The sequence below is a fragment of the Trachemys scripta genome, chromosome 14 (assembly GCF_013100865.1).
Source record: "Trachemys scripta elegans isolate TJP31775 chromosome 14, CAS_Tse_1.0, whole genome shotgun sequence".
Classification (NCBI taxonomy): Eukaryota; Metazoa; Chordata; order Testudines; family Emydidae; genus Trachemys; species Trachemys scripta.
This window is the reverse complement of record NC_048311.1, coordinates 21,915,417-21,931,785: the sequence shown is the minus strand read 5'-3', so window position 1 is coordinate 21,931,785 and position 16,369 is coordinate 21,915,417. Positions and strand designations below refer to the sequence as shown.

The 16,369-nt window shown below is 51.0% G+C and overlaps 1 protein-coding gene across 1 annotated transcript; it reads left to right on the top strand.

Moving 5' to 3' along the window:
- The first annotated feature begins 398 nt into the window (after nt 1-398).
- On the top strand, nt 399-15,734 carry HEATR9 (HEAT repeat containing 9). Its single transcript, XM_034790510.1, has 16 exons — nt 399-495; nt 849-898; nt 2,113-2,282; nt 3,606-3,720; nt 3,983-4,039; nt 5,678-5,734; nt 6,364-6,424; nt 9,929-10,059; nt 10,183-10,392; nt 10,828-10,923; nt 11,528-11,647; nt 12,196-12,269; nt 13,254-13,305; nt 14,879-14,965; nt 15,052-15,143; nt 15,535-15,734. The coding sequence occupies exons 1-16, from the start codon at nt 399-401 to the stop codon at nt 15,617-15,619; spliced, it is 1,554 nt and encodes a 517-aa protein (XP_034646401.1). The 3' UTR covers nt 15,620-15,734.
- Nucleotides 15,735-16,369: the final 635 nt, after the last annotated feature.

Here is a 16,369-nt window from a genome sequence, read left to right as displayed (position 1 = left end):
ATGAGTATCAAAATCCTAGTGGTACCATGCCTGCCTCCTCTTGCTTTGACTGCTCCTTGACCCCTAGTTATTTAGGATCTGTGCTCTCTCTCTCTCTCTTGTAGCTGCTATTACTTGCCTACATCTTTTGCCTGCATGGTGCCTGGAAGCAACCCTGCTGGATGAGATTAAGGAGGTGGAGGAATGTGATGATGTCATCATCACCACTTCTTATGACATCATCCTAAGGCCATCTCTAGGGAATCTTGCCCGGAAGTGAATCCCCAGCAGCATTATGGGGTCCCGTCACCGCATCTCTGTCCATCAGTTGCCTCTCCCGCAGCATAAGCCTATAGCTGACTAGATCAATGGCAGGGATTTCTCTGGAGCTGCTCTGAGGCACCCAGGGAGGATTAGAAATGGGGGGTAAAAAGATGCCCTTAAAGAGGCTTCAAGGTGCCGGTAGCTTAGGAATGCTGTCCTGGAGCCCCATGATTGAGCAAGAAGAGACAACAGGTGAATTACACTGTTGGGGAAAGAGCATGGATGAGACCCAGGGTTGTTCTGTGAAGAGGTGCTGGATTTCCCCTGTATAGATACTAAACAAAGATGAGGAGTAAATTCCCAGGGCTGGGCTCTGCCAGGTCTGGAGAGAACCAGTGTGGTCTTTCACGCGCTAGTCTTAGCACAAGTGTATTTGCTACTTCATGTAATGTGTACCTTTGTCACTTACTATGGGGATTAGCTACATTAGGCTGGAGCAGGTGAGGACTTGAGGACCAGGAAGTCATGTGATCAGTCTTGAGGGGGTGGGAAGAGCCCAACATCCAGTCGCTATCCTGGTAATTTAATATTTTTCCTTTTCTCAGCTGACAAGAAGGAGCTGGAGTTCAGGGTATCAAAGCCCTCCTGCCACCAGGTATGGTCCTTGTTGCTGCTCTTGGTGCCCACTCAGATCTCATGGTTGCAGAGAAGGGAATTGGCCTCAGTCATGGGTCTCTTCCTAAAGTTCCTTCCCTACCCACGGGAAGAGTTCTCAGGCTTCCCTCCTGGTGCGGGCTGCAGCAAAATACTGGAGAAAAGAAGAGTGTGCCAGTGAGTCTTGTTTTCTCCCATGCAGTGGTAACACCATGGACACATACTTGTTCGATTAGAGGGACTGACGGGACTCCTGAGTTCCATTCCTGCCCTTGGCATTGACTTGCTGAGTGACTGTGAGCATGTTATTTAGCCGCTCTGTGCCTCAGTTTACCTGTACCTAAAACCTGGTGGTATTTCTAAAGCATCACAAGTGTCCAGTGCGTCACAGATGGAGAAAAGAGATATTTTTACCCCGAGAAGCTCACAATCTGGGTAGAGTTAACACAGCAAGGGAGGACAAACATAAGGAGCGTGCGGGGCGAGGCAAGTGAGAAGGACAGACTATGACGGTAAAAGATCACGAGGCAGGCTTTGGTATCTGTCTAGTGATTTACACTCGGCTCTTCACCATGGGAACGGAGCACCTGTTACGTTTACATCTGAGTAGTGTCTTTTAAAATATATATCCATGGTTGGTGTATAGGATTTGTAGATACACTAAGGCAAATCCTCGGCAGGTGGGAAGAGGTGTAGTCCCACTGGAAGTCAATGAAACTCAGCCCTCTGCATATCTATGTAAGCTTATAATTTTAAGGGGGCAAACTCTGGCCAGCAGGCAGGAGTGGCTGACCCCACGTTTGAGATCAGTGTGGAAAAGCTGACTCAGAAAGCGAGTCCTGATGAGGGATTTAAAGGAGGAGAATGAAGCTGAGAGGCCCAGAGGATCCCCAGATGGCATTCCGGGCAGGGGGCACCATGAAAATGAGCACAGCATATTCCCTCCCGAGGGAATTGGGAGAGTTAGAGTTAGTTATTGTCTGTAAATTGCTCTTAGAGCCTCAGGCGGAAGGAGTTAATAAAAGCGCTAAGTATTAAAAGCCCCAGTCCACAGTCACAGATGCAGAAATATTGCACCAGCCTGTGAAATACGTTTCAGACAACTGGGGCTGTTTGCTTTGTTCCTACGGCTCAGCTGGGCATTTTCGTGCAACTCGTCATCCTGGTGCTGAGATTGATTGGGGGTTTATTAAACAACATTCTCTCCTACTGCAGACGCCTTGTGAAATTCTCCCACTTCCCCCATCCGTGTGGAGGAAAAGTCCCCTCAAGCATGGCTTTAACCAGCCTTCCATAGTGGAGCAGCCCGGGTTGGCTAGCCTGAGGCAGCGATCTGCCTACCAGATTATGGCCGAAAGGAAGAAGTCAATGATGGCGAAGAAAAAGTAAGAGACACAATGGCAGGTTTTAACTTTCCAGCAGAGCTCAGTCTATCTGCCCTGTGCTCTGGACCCATTCCAGCCTGAGCAGTTACATTCTGCCTGTCTAACTTCCCCTTGCGGTTCCAGTGTTCTTCACATTCTACCATGTGGTCACGCAAGCTGAGAAGAGTTAGGCTGGGTCTGTACTTAGAGAGGAGACCCCTAGGGCAGGGTTTCTCAATGCCCAGTCCAAGGCCAGTCCCTGAGCTCTCCCTCACCCAGCTTAGGAAGGCAGCAGGCCAGTCCCTGGTATCAAAAAGGTTGAGAAACAGTGCTCTAGGGAACTGCTGTGAACCACAGGATATGATGTTAGTGACTTAGCGTGTATCTACACTGCAGTGTGCGCCTACATCCTGACTGGCAGGGGTGTGTTAGCCAAGCCTGCCTCCCAAAATCCACATTGCTGACTGAGCCACACACCCTCCAAACCCCATATACCCATGCCCTACACTGGTGCTACAGTGACACAAGTTTGCCACTAGCATTCCTGGGGCCGTATCCCAGGGTTCTTAGTGCCTCACCAGCTGGAGCCATCTGGGGACTGGTTTGTGGTGTGCTGTGGGAGAACTTGGTGGTAGCATTCTTCCTTCGGAGTCAATACTCCACCCTTGCTCCAGCCTGGCGTTAAGCGGATCCAGAGGGCTGCGGCTGGATCTGATGTGAAGCCAACATCCCTGTGGGGGTTAAAGATCCCAGGCTCTTCTAGCAATGGAACAGATGTTAACGGGACACTTGTCCGGTCAAATGTGCCCCCTAATTTAGGCCATGTCTATACTCGAGAGCTTACAGAGGCACAGCTGTACTGATGTAGCTGTGCCGCTGTAAGAGCTCTCATGTAGCCTCTCTATGCCGACGGGAGAGAGCTCTCCCATCAACGTAATTAAACCACCTTCAATGAGCAGCAGTAGCTATGTCAGCGGGAGACACTCTCCTATTCTACAGACAGGAGGGGGGAATAAGACTTCATTTTTTTGTCTCAGCTATTTACCTTTGGGCAGGGACTCTTTCATCATTATATGAATGTACAGCACCTAGCACAACGGAGGCTTGATCTTAGCCTCCAATCACTGCTCTAATACAATTAATCCCATCCAAATATCATGGACTTGTCAGATGGGATGTAATTAGGAGCTCTGCACCCACACCCAAGACAGGTATGGATTTCTGCTGCATGGATCCTCCAGATACCATGACTCCATAAGCCAGGTGTGAAACACAACAGGTGTTACATGTGCTTGAAATTCAGCAGAGAAATAACCTGTGATTTCTCCTCTTCTCTGTGGCCAGGCCCGATTTCCTCCTCTCAAAGTTGCTAAAGTCCATCCACAGTTTATACCCAGTGAAGATTAAATGGAAGGACACAGATCCTGGGATCAAGATGCTGCAGCTGGAAAGGATAAAGGTCAGGAGCTAAAAATCATGGTTTAAAAAAGGGGTGCCAGCCAGGTCTCCCTATTCCAGGCCCGTGTCTTAGCCACCAGATCTTCCTTCCTCTCCTTACCAGTCCCTACTGGTACTTGGTGGTGCGAATGACCATGTTGCACCTGGGGTACAGATACTCCACAAAGAAGGGATGAGATGTTTTGTAACATGTAGCTAACATTTGCAGGAAGGCTATGAATCCATCAACATATGAGAGCTCTCTTGCCTTTGTGTGCCCACAGGAGCTCACGGAGAGCTTGGCTTCTTCTGTGGAACAAGAGCAAATCTACGCTGCTCAGGTGACGTATAGGACTTTGTTCATCACTGTCTAGGATGTAACTAACCTCAGTCGTGCTTCATAAACCGCTCCAGCTGAGTCCGATAGAAGCCATGGCTGGAGCAAATCACAAGTTTCCAGGCAGTGAGAGGGGGAGGGGGAATCATAGACGTGTAGGACTAGAAGATACCTCAAGAGATCTTCTAGGCCAATCCCCTGCACTCGTGGCAGGACTAAGTATTATCTAGACCATCCCTGACAGGTGTTTGTCTGACCTGCTCTTAAAAATCACCAATGATGGAGATTCCACAACCTCCCTAGGCAATTTGTTCCAGTGCTTAACTACCCTGACAGGAAATTTTTCCTAATGTTCAACCTAAACCTCCCTTGCTGCAATTTAAGACCATTGCTTCTTGTCGTATCCTCAGAGGCTAACGAGAACAATTTACCTCCCTCCTCCTTGTAACAACCTTTTATGTACTTGAAAACTGTTTTCATGTCCCCCCTCAGTTGTCTCTTCTCCGGACTAAACAAAACCAATTTTTTCAATCTTCCCTCATAGGCCATGTTTTCTAGACCTTTAATCATTGTTGTTGCTCTTCTCCGGACTTTCTCTGATTTGTCCACATCTTTCCTGAAATGTGGTGCCCAGAACTGGACACAATACTCCAGCTGCGGCCTTATCAGCGCAGAGCAGAGCCCTGGAACTCCCAGGATTCTTTCTTTGTGCCGTTAATATAGATCTGGTTGCATTGTAATGAAGTTAGCCAGTGCAGGTAGCCCTGAGACAGGGAGAATCCCTCTGGTGGCCCTACAAGTAGCACGTAAGATCATTCACCCAGCAGGATCTGGCAATTGCTAGGTTCCCCCCAGCTAGCAGGAGAAATCCCAGGCACAAAGACAGGCTGGAGGACTCAAATTGAACAATGTGTCAATCATCAATTCGTAGAAGGCAGCCCTTCATAAGCATTAAATAACCTCTCTTACCCCCCGCAAAGCCAGGAAGTATCGTTATCCCCACTAACAATATTATTTCCATACTCAGAATCCCCCCTACACTCGTCTTACTGTGGCTTAGCTTCAGTAACTCCCAGCAGTTACCTGGGGAAAGTCCACGCTGCAATAAAACACCCACCGCGCCGCATCCTCAGAGCCCAGGTCTGTCGGCTGGGGCTCGCAGGGCTTGGGCTGGAGCCAGGCTCTGAGACACCCCCCACCTTGTGAGGTCTCAGAGCCCAGGCTCCAGCCTGAGCCCAAATGTCTACATTGCAATTTTTAGCCATGCAACCTGGGCCCTGTGAGCTGCAGTCAGCAGACCTGGGCCAGCCACAGCCATGCTGTGGGTCTTTTATTGCCGTGTAGACGTACCCTTAGAAGCATTCTCCAAGGTCCTGGTAACTGATGAATGTTACCCCACTCCCAAGGCTTCTTTCTAGGCCGCCCACGATGACTGCCAGGAGACCCCTGACTCCCCATCCCCTGGGGCTCTTGAGAGACCTGCACTGCAGTCTGCTGTGTGCTCATCTCAAGGCCGCCGTCATACTGTCTGTCCTCTTTGATTTTACACTGGGCTGGGCTGAGTGTCGCTGGGAGTTGGGTCAGACGTCTCCAAGGATTGCTCCCACCTGAAGATTTATGTCTCTGCTGTTTGTCTCTTTAGGCCCTGGGCTGCCTTAGGATCACTGATGAGTTTGTGCTGTCTGCACTTCGCAACACTGTAGGTATAACCCATAGGGACCTTCATTCTCTTCAGAATGTGTTTTTAATAATGAGTTTAATAATGAGCTTTAGTGCCTCCCGCTGTTGCTGCATTACCAAGAAGTGGGCCTGACCTTTTCCTCCTCCTGAGAGCAGACTCATGGCTAAAGTGCCATTCCCATGCGCTCTGCTGCTCGCTCCGTAATGGGGATCTGGGTCGGAGGAGCGGACTTGTGGCACTGCAAAGTCACGGGATTGACGCGGCTGGGGTGGGAAGGGGAGGCACGCTGCGCAGGAGATGATCAGAAAGTCAGGGCCGAGGGGAGGAAGATGGCTCAGCCAGCATCACTTATTCAACAGCATCCCTGAGCTGGCGCTGGATCTCCCAGGCTGGTGCGCGTGCAGCACTCTGGTGACTAGATTAGTCCAGGGTTCGGGACGCGGGAGAGTGATTTATCAGGGAAAGGGAGACAGCAGACCCGAGGGCACGGAGACTAGATTTATTGGGGTGGGGAGAGATTCAGTTGTTGGGATATTGATGCCCAAATTAATATAGAAAACTTGTGTAAAAGGTTAGAACTGCAGGGGTAGGAAGTGTGGTGCTAAGTGGCTTTTGTCCGGCCTGCTTAGGGGATCTGTTTTTTCTAGCTCCAGGTATGCAGGAGTCAGCCTGTGCGATATGAAGTAACTAGGACCCTGGTTTTATTTGGTGAGTGATTCTTCTAGTCACTTTTCCATGTCAATGCAGCAGCTCCCAACTCTCTGACCAATGGATCAGGGAAGATGATCAGATGCTGCGGTATTGGCCTGTTGGCACCTACTGGGCATAAATCCCTCAGCAGTGAGAGGAAGATCTGCCTGCTCTTTCATTCCCTCTGACAGCATCAGTCTTCACAGTCTCAGGCTTTCAGTGTAATACTCAATGGCTGTAATACATACATGTAACCAGGCAAAGGAACGCAGCCCTATTAACTTGCTGTGCATGCTAATGAAGCTGCGTGTGTGATGTCGGTGAAGTGTCTTGCGGAGCGCAGCAACATCATTAGACAGTACAGGGCCAATGCACCCAGCCAAAAAACATAGGTAACTTAAAATTAAGGTTGTTACAGTAAGTAATATGTCAGGAATCATTATCACCAAGAAATGTTCCCTTAAATCCAATCAGCAACACTTACCTATTGCAAAGGTCTGCAATTCCAAGATTAAAACAAACGACATTAAGATGGAGTTAAGGCTGAGAGTATGTGTCAGTAAATTAAAGATATAAAATATTATAGGAATGTAACTGGTACTTACTGTGCAACCAAGCACTACAAACGCAGGAAATTCAGTTGTGGTTACACGTAAAAGAAATGCACCATTAAGGCACCCAACCTTAACTCTGCCCTGGAGCGTTGCCATACTGTAACCATATGTTTGAGCTATGTTTTATTATGGTCCCTAAAGCCCATATAGTTCATACATGCACTGACATGTGAACATTCTAATTCCTACACCGACCCCGAAAATGTAGCCACTAAAAACACAGTCCAGTACTCCAGCGTCTGAGTTCCAGGGAGAAACTTTTTAACAAAGACGTGTTTCCATACACACGGCACTAATATCTCTATAGCAACTACAGCTGCCTGGCACCAAGCTCCAGAACAATACCCTTCAAGGTCTGTTGCACACACACCTCTTCTAACTGCAGAATGGTAACATTTTAATTATCAGATTAAGTAGACATCACATAAAGAACAGTCTGGTACCTAATACTGCTGTGTAACTAATATATCTTCCTGTTACTGCGTTGAGAATACAGGAGGTGGAAATCAGCCTCTCTCTGGTGGAGCTGATTCAGACCAACTGCGGCTCCATCCCTGTATCCATAGAACAACACATAACACTTGTATTATTGATCCTTCTCACCCAGCCTTTCCTATGTCATACCACTGTTTTAGACAACATTTCTGAACAGCCCTTTTCACTAGGGAAAACGAGTGTGAACTGTTATTGGAATGAGATCTACAACTGCCGTGTAAACGTTTCTGTTAGGAAGTTACAGGGCTGAAGAAACAGGAGATATTCATGCAATTTTGCAGAGACTAATTTTCATCTAGTTGTAACTTGAATATCATCTCATTAAATTACTTGGCCTTCATGGACAAAGTTTTACTCCGCCCTATCTCCGATCATCCACGTTTTTCAGCCAACAGTGCTTTCCCTCTCAGAGTTTGGAGAAGTGGGGGTAAAAATTGGGTTTATAATTGAACTCTGATTTCACCCTTCACTCTGGAGAGACGAGTCTCTTTGTAATACGTGGGGTAGAATGGTGCAGTTGCCTAAACACAAGGGCAAGAGCCAGGAACCCTTTTTAATCCTATCACTGACTCCTTATATGATTTTGTGCAAATCATTCCTGGACTCATTTTTCCAATCTGTAAAATGGGCATAACATTTCCCTCCCAGAGGTGTTGTGCCTGTTAATTAGTTATTGTCCATACAGTGCTTTGAACATAACAACAACTATGTAAGTATTAAGTGGTATTTATTAAGCATAGGGGTATATACATGTGAATTTGGGACAGGGGTGTGTGTTTTGTTTTTGTGGATCTGCCACAAAATTCTCAAGAGGCAAAGAGAAGCTGGTTGTGACTAGCCATCACCAAAGAACATAATATGTCTTACACTTTCTCTCTACATATTCTCCATCCCGTTAGTCCTTATCTCTGAGACCAGGGAAGAGAGGTTTAGGTACCTCAGGAACATTTCTTAGGCTAAATAAATTACATGATATGCATGTAGAATCCTTGCTATTGTATCAGTCTGTGGCTCCCAGAGGTCTGTTCCAGGAGACATGAATAGGCAGGTGTAGTGATGGGGTGTGTGAATGCCGTGGTACCTGTTAGGGGGAGTGAGGAGAGCTGTGGACTAGGGTTTGGGAGGTCTGCAGTACAAAGGGTCATGGGGCAGGATCCATAGAGTTTCTGCTAGTAACAGGGGGAAGCCGGAGAGCAGGAGGTCAGCGGGTGAGGGAAGAGCTGCTGGAGTGGGTTAGGAGAACTTCTGCAGGGGGTTGGGAGGGGAGGCTGCAGATGCTCTTATTCGCTCCGGAATGTGAGTCCTGTCTGTGTTACAGCCCCTGGTGCTGTTGCACAGGGCGGGGTCCCTGCCCTCACACCTTCCTATGGCTGGAGCATTTGTAGCCCTGTGGGACTGAACGGGAGGATTTCTCCATTACGGTGTTACAGAGAGAGAGAGGCGGTGCTGGCTGCAGAGACGCACGTCAGAGCAGGGCCCGGGAAGTGAGCTGATGCATCCTGACCACAGGATGGCTCTGTGGGATCAGATCTGGCTCGGAGACTATAACCTGGGAGCCAGTGGGGGGCTCAGAGCAGGGCTGCTCCCTTCCTGCCCTTAGAGAGCCAGGACAGGACAAGACGTGCTGCTTTTAACTCCTGGCTTGCCAGGAGCACAGAGGGGAATATGTGTGTGTAGAAACTGGCCAGGTGGTGATGGGGCACAGGAGATGGGTGGAGGATAGAATGGATGGGGAAAAGGAAGGAGGGCTGCAGGGAGAACACAGAAGGGGCGGCGAGAGTTTGTATGTGTGGAAGAAATGTGCAGGATGGTGGCTCTTCTCCTCGAGGGGGTCATGCGGGGGACTCCTCTGACGAGAGTTCCCCCTGACGCAGACAGGGAATTGTGAAAGCAGCCAGCCTTGAGGAAGGCCTGTTCCCTCTGTCTGGTGGCTGCTGTTTAATTACAGAGAAAGGCCTGAGCCACCACGTTCGGATCCAGTCTGAAGGCGCTCTGCCGCTGGGCCCATCTCTGTAGAAAAGTGATACAAGGGAATGGGGTCCAAGCTGCCAGGCAGGCTTGGACTGAGGATGAGAGAGGCCTGCATCCACCAAAATCTGGCAGGTTCCCTGGTCTACCTCTAGCCTTCAAGCCTAAGCCCCTCTCCACAGACAATGCCCCACCCCCTCCCCGCGGCCCATGCTGGAGAGGCACTTGTCTTTTTCCTGCTCCTGGGTCCTTTTAGTATTCCTGCACAAGGAGCCATCCAGAGCCTACTGCGTCAGATGGCTCATGGGCAGCCATCAGCGGTGTGCCATCCCGCTGTTCTGCTGAGTTTACCCCTGGCACCCAATTCCCAGCGAGCTGCCAGCCGTCTGGGCTCTGGCGTTCAGAGTTGGTCATTGCCTTCTGCTTTTGTGCTGGGTTGGAGCAGGTTGCCTGGATGCTGCCGTGGTGAAGGAACTGATCAGACACCTGAAGAAGGGAAGCCCGACTCAGAGAAAGGATCTCCTCGCTGCTCTGGCGGTGGCTTTGCACGCGTGGGCTGCGGGGCCCGAATCCAAGGTCACGGCTCCTGCTGAAACTGGACCAAAGGGCTCAGGCTCTGCCTTTTCCAGGTGCCAGTACCGCCAGCCCCAGTATGAGATGAAACTCAATCAACAGCACTGCTCTTCCTTTCTGTCCCAGTGGAGTGTGGTGGGTGCCCAGTCCAGGCTCATCGGGACCCTGGAGCAGCTGGTAGCCTCACAGGATGGCACAGATGACTCGGTCCTGTTGGCAGCCACCTGCTTGGTGTATCTTGATGCATCCAATCCTGCTGCCCAGGCGGCGCTGCTGAGGTGCCTGACCCAGGAGAACATGAAGAAGAAAATGCAGGTGCGGATCCTGCCTGACCACAGATGACTCTGTCCTCCACCCTCTCCTCAGTCCACTCCAGGACCATCCATGAACCTTTCCCAGATGCTTTGCCCATTGGTTTCCATTACCTGGGGGAAGATAAAAACGGAGGCAGGGTTGTCCCAGACTGTTCCCTCACCCACGACCTGGTTTAGGATGGTGATCCAGAGACACCACTGCCTTGAAGTCTCTTAGTCTGTCTAGACAGGCACATCTGCTCAGCTGCGCCCCTCTCTGCATTCTCTGCAGATGTGCAGCCGCTCCTCTCTCAACGGGTCTCCCTTTGCCAATGGTTGCCCCGGCTTCGGATGGGAGAATCTGTTACAGTGCAGAGTACAAAACTTGGGGGGGGGGTGTTAGTTATTGATACACGGGTTTAGACATGGGGCCCAAATTCTTCCTTGGAGTCTGTGACCCTTCTCTCCCGATCCCCTGCAGGCTTTGCTCATGCTAGTGAAGCACGTGAATGTAGTCAGCGCCGATATCATCCAGGCCCTTATAGATCAGCTTCGCCATTCTCCAGTGTACAAGGTAAGGAGGGAAAGCTACCACCATCCGTATTCTGTGGGAGTGCGGACAGGAATGCCAACCCTCTGCCAGTCCTTCCCACTCCACCCATTTCCATGGCCCTGTATTCAGGAGCCCCACTGCCAGCCTCCAGGTGTCCATAGGAGCCTGGTTACTCTGGCCAGGTGTCCAGTGGCCAGCAGGTATTCCCCGTGTCTATGTATCTTTATCCACGTGCCCTAAGGGTCATGCCTAAACTCTGGTTGCTGTTGTCCTGGTGCCTAATTGCCCAGTGGAGCATTCACATCTCCTAGTCTTTTGTAGTCGGAGAGTACTCGTTTAGTGGGACACCTGGAGTGGGCCTCAATTCTTCCTAGGATGGCACCACCTCAGCCTCCCCTTCTGGGCTAAAGGCACAGCAATGCTCTCTCCAGCTGGTGGCACTGCCAGCAAGGGCACTTGCTTCCTGCAGCCTGGAGAGACGTGGAGTGACCTCACTTGTAACACAGAGCCCCTCTCGCTCCTCCCTCCTCCCCAACACGCGCACACAGACACTAGCTGCTTGTGTCGCACCGATGGCCTACGAGCGGCTGACCCAGCGCACTCTCTTCATGCTGCTTCCCCACAGCATCGCGTCGATGCCGCCAATTTGCTGAGCACCATTGGGCTGGAGCCGATCCGACGGGAAGGCTTGGAAGAGGAGGTGTTCCAGCTGCTGGTGGAAAAGCTGCACCAGGAGCCGTTTCTGGTGAGGCTCGGGGCATGGAGGATTTAATCGCAATGAAACGAAATAGCGGATTCCCTTTCCAAGAGAGTGCATCAGGGCCATGAATCCACCCCCTGGCCTTCCCTGCTCCAAAAAAGGGATATTAATGGAGCTTTTACCCCAACTACCACCCTCTCTGATGGGCCATCAGTATGGAAGATGTGCTAGTGAATTCACTTCCATTTAAACATGGGCCCAAGACACACTCAGGATCCAAAATCCAGCAGTATTTGAATCTGGGGTTTAGCCAGAGACCAGCCAAGAGTTTTGGATCCAGATCACCCGAACCCAAGGCCAGGTTTTGGTTCAGGCTAATGTTAGTCTTGATCTTATTGTTCTTCACTCTGGATTTATGTGGGGTCAACAAAACATTGAGAAGATGTTGGGGCTGAGGCTGACCGATAAAGACCCCCTCCCCCATGCACACACACCCCACAGCCCCATCCTCACTGTGCCGCCAGCTCTGAAATGTTCCCCCCGCAGCCTGCGCTGCATCTCTTTCCCGACCCGCATCTCTCTCCCGTTCACAGGTAGTGAGACAGACTGTGGCAATGACTGCGGCAGCTCTGCAGATGAAGGGGCGAATCTGGGATATTGTGGAGAAGTGAGTGGCCAGCAGAAGAGCCAGAGACCCAGTTCTCTACTGCTTCGGTCCCACCATGCGCGCTGAACAAAGCCCAGAGGCCGCTGGCGTGGTCTGGGTTTGATTCCAAGATATTTTCCCAGGGCCTACATCTTTAGGAACCTGCCCGCTGGGCTAATTTTCACTGGCTCGTTCACTTCTCTCCTGGTTCCCACGGTTCCAAGGCTTAGCCTTTCCTCCAGGCCAGATGGCGGCTAGTGGTGACTGGACTTCAAGGCAGAAGCCCAGGGAAGGCACAGACATGGTCGCTTGGGTGGGACAGCCTTGGCCCTCTACCCAGGATCTTCCTCTTTCCCCAGTGGGTGTGCGGTGAAATTTAGCCACACCCAGAGTTACAGCACAAGCCCTCCGGTTTGGGGCTGGGGAAATCCCTGAATCACGGTGGGTATCACCAAACTGGGGATGATAGTTTCACTTTGGATGATCTGAGACCACATTAAAGACACGCCCCTCCCAAGCATCTCCTCCCAAAGGGCTTAATGTACAGAGCAGCTACCTCCTCACCTGCTCCTAATTACCTGGCTAACAACAGTGGGAGGAAAGGCTACAGCTTCAGCAGAAGGGGGGTGGCTGCCAGAGAGACCGGGGGCTACCCCAAAGCAAGGAGCCACCTAACACCCAAACCCAGGAACCCCACAGAAAGTGGGCTGAGATTGCTGGAGACAGCTAAGTGGATTTCTTCTCCTCCATTCACAAGGCTGGGAAAAGGATCAGACTTTCTCAGGCCTTTAACTCTCCGCTATAATCTAAAGAGTAGCCAGCATAGGCTGGAAAACCAGGGTTTTAAAGGCCCACAGTGGTCCCTTATGTAGAGAGGATGGGACCTGCATCCCCTCACAGTGGAGGCAGAAGACAAAAGCGTAGTGGGAGGGCCTCCCTTTAAACCTTGCGGGAGGGGAGAAATAGCCTCATTTCTCTCGGGTAATGCTGTGTGCATCGTGGCAGGCAGCTGAAGGAGAAGAGCGAGGTGAACCGAAGACAGGCTGTGGTTTCCTTGGTAAGTCACGTTCTGTCCTGAACCACTAGATGTGTGAGACATGCACTACGCTAGAGGCAGCGTGTGGGTGATCGAGTGGGCTGTGCGATCTCTCTCTGGGCTGGATCCCCACCTGCCCTGTGTTTCCAGCTCCAATCTGTTCTCTACTTGCTGTCCAGTCTGTTCTGCCTCTCTCTGCCTTTCTCTTAGGTTCCTCAGACTAGGGCTCCACCCTCCCTACGTGACTTCCTTTAACTTGGGAGCTATGTATTGTGACAAAGTTCCTCCTCTATCTTGGTGGGTCCTGCACTTATTGGCAGATTTTCTTGCCTCAGAGATTCACCATGTGGGTCGGGGAACAGCCCAGAGACCTTCCCCTCTGGAAGAACCCACAGTCCAGGTCAATTGGGAGGTTTGGGGGGAATCCGGGCCCGCCCTCTACTCCGGGTTCCAGCCCAGGGCCCTGTGGACTGCAGCTGTCTATAGTGCCTCCTGTAACAGCTGCGTGACAGCTACAACTCCCTGGGCTACTTCCCCATGGCTTCCTTCCAATACCTTCCTTATTCTCACCACAGGACCTTCCTCCTGGTGTCTGATAACGCTTGTGCTCCTCAGTCTTCCAGCAGCACACCCTCACTCTCAGTTCCTTGCGCCTCTTGCTCCCAGCTCCTCACACTCACACCACAAACTGAAGTGAGCTCCTTTTAAAAACCCAGGTGCACTGATTAGCCTGCCTTAATTGATTCTAGCAGCTTCTTCTTAATTGGCTCCAGGTGTCCTAATTAGCTTGCCTGCCTGAACTGGTTCTAGCAGGTTCCTGATTCCTCTAGTGCAGCCCCTGCTCTGGTCACTCAGGGAACAGAAAACGACTCATCCAGTGACCAGTATATTTGCCCTCTACCTGACTCCTGTACCACACTGGTCTGGGTCTGTCACAGTATTAATCTCTTGGTACATCGCCCCCTCCTTCTCTTGGCCTGCAGCCTGTCTGCTTTCAGAGCAGCTCGGCCAGACCACAGCGAGGCTGAATGACTCCGGAAATGGCCAGTTGGGTTGTGGAGCTTCCTGAGGGTATAAAATACAGCCTAGGCGACTGGCTAGTGAAAGCTGTTACCGTCCAATGGCCGGTTGGCTGGCTGTTCATTTTCTGCTGGACACTGTCCACATCTTAGACTGCTTCCAGAACTGTCCCCCACATTGACAAAGTCCAAATATTGCCTGGATGTGGAGACAGGCTGACCCCCTCAGCCCTGGAGGTGATTCCTGGTCAGGACTGAGGTGCATTGGTGGAGCGACGTGGGGGATCTTGCACAGATGCAGCCCTGGCTGTAGTTGTTTTGGGAACAAACAGAAGACTTTGGTCCCCAGAGCGGGCCATCTCACGCCTCATGCCAGCATTACAATCACCCATTAAAATAGCCCTGGTGTAATGTTACTGTGCACTATAGACTTGTGCCAGTTATAACCACAGGGTGGTGCCTAATCAGCTTTGGAAACAAATCATCATGTTGTTAGATTCTTTTTTCAAACCGCTCTGGATTTTGATCTTTCAAAATACTCCGTGACGCTCTGCTTCCACGTCTCCTGTCACTAGGGGGTCCTTGGTCTTCGCAAGAAGCAAGTGTTCTTTACCCTGCTGGAAATGCTGGAGGTGGACAGCAGTCTGGCTGTTCGCATTCAGGTTAGTGATGTTCTCCAGTGACGTGTGTGGTTCTTGGTGTCCAGGAGCAAAGGCCTCACCTGTGTGCTTGTGACTTCTCACTGCAGGTCATTAGGACGTTTTGCACCCTGGGAATGAACAACACGCATGTGCTGAAAACCCTGGTGCTCAAGGAACAGACGGATGGGGCTCTAGCCAGGTACAGTGCAGATTGAGGGATCAGAGGTAATGACCAAGGTGAGTTGAGATTTTGGGGGGTGAGGTGCCTCAGGGGTTGATTTGCTGGAGTTCTGCAGCAACGCTTCTCTGGGTCACCTCTGCCTGTTTTGGGGTGGCTAGGCAGGTCTGTGAAGCACCAGGATTGATGAGAATAAACTCAGCTGGATTGAGCTAGGTAAGAAATGGGCAAGGCATATGCCAACCCAGAAGAAGTTCATGATGCTTCAAGGAACACATGAAGGACATGAAAAGAGTGGCCCAAAGGCAGGGTACACATCTCCGCAGTGTGGGTAGAGGGCTAATCGAGGTCCAAGGGAGGGACCTCCTTTCCATCCCAATCTCTCATCGTGCTGTTTTCTCTCTGGTTTTAGAGAATGTGTGAAAGCTTTGAAGATCCTCCAGAAGCTCCCCGGTGCTAGACGAGGCTTGGAGCATCAGATCTCTCAGCTCTCCTGAGGCCCCTCTGTCTGGGAGTGGCCTGCCGCTGAGTGAGCTCAGAGGGAGTAGCTAACGTGGAGAGAACGCAGGGGATTTAAAACACCGGCTCTGTAGCCGGGGGTTCTTCTGTTTTGCATCTTGTCTCCTAAGAGTGCTGGGAGATTGGAATATTCAGGGGTGTGTGTGTCATAATATATTTTGTGTGTGTGTGTGTTCATTTGTAGAGTGTGTTTCTCCGTTCCTAGAGGCAGGGGGCCGTCTTCTTGGTACCATGGTCAGCAGCCAGGGTCTCTCACTTGGCAGGACATAGTTAGGACTAGAGTCTGCTACCCACACCCATGCTAGATAGTCCCTTGCTACTCCGATTGATTTCAATGGGACCATGCACTGAATGAGGAGCTACTCAAAGGGAGTGACTGCGGGGAATAGAATCAGCCCTTCATTTATCAATCTGCATGTGAACGGGACCCTCACATCCTGTGGTGAGGAGCTCTGTCTGAGAACCTCTATGGACCCATCCATCCGCCAGCCTGGAAGCACATGTACAAATGCACCGCCTCCTGGGCTGGTGCCACCATTGGCCTGGCCCCAGTGCTGCTGGCCTGGTGGTGCTGGAAAGGCCCTGTTCCTACAGCCTGGGGGTGCTGCCTACAGGGACATGGCAGTGGTGGTACCAACCCGGTGCCTCTGCCTAACAGCACTGCTGCCCCTGCTCTCCCAGGGGCAGAGGAGAGTAGCTTCCCAGAGTCTGCAGCAGCTCCCCTTCCA

Excerpts from the sequence above, each read along its gene's own strand:
- HEATR9 (XM_034790510.1), top strand. The coding sequence starts at position 399 with ATGGGGGGTAAAAAGATGCCCTTAAAGAGGCTTCAAGGTGCCGGTAGC. Across the intron at positions 10,924-11,527 it reads GCCATTCTCCAGTGTACAAG|CATCGCGTCGATGCCGCCAA; the intron begins GTAAGGAGGGAA and ends GCTTCCCCACAG. Across the intron at positions 13,306-14,878 it reads GACAGGCTGTGGTTTCCTTG|GGGGTCCTTGGTCTTCGCAA; the intron begins GTAAGTCACGTT and ends TCCTGTCACTAG.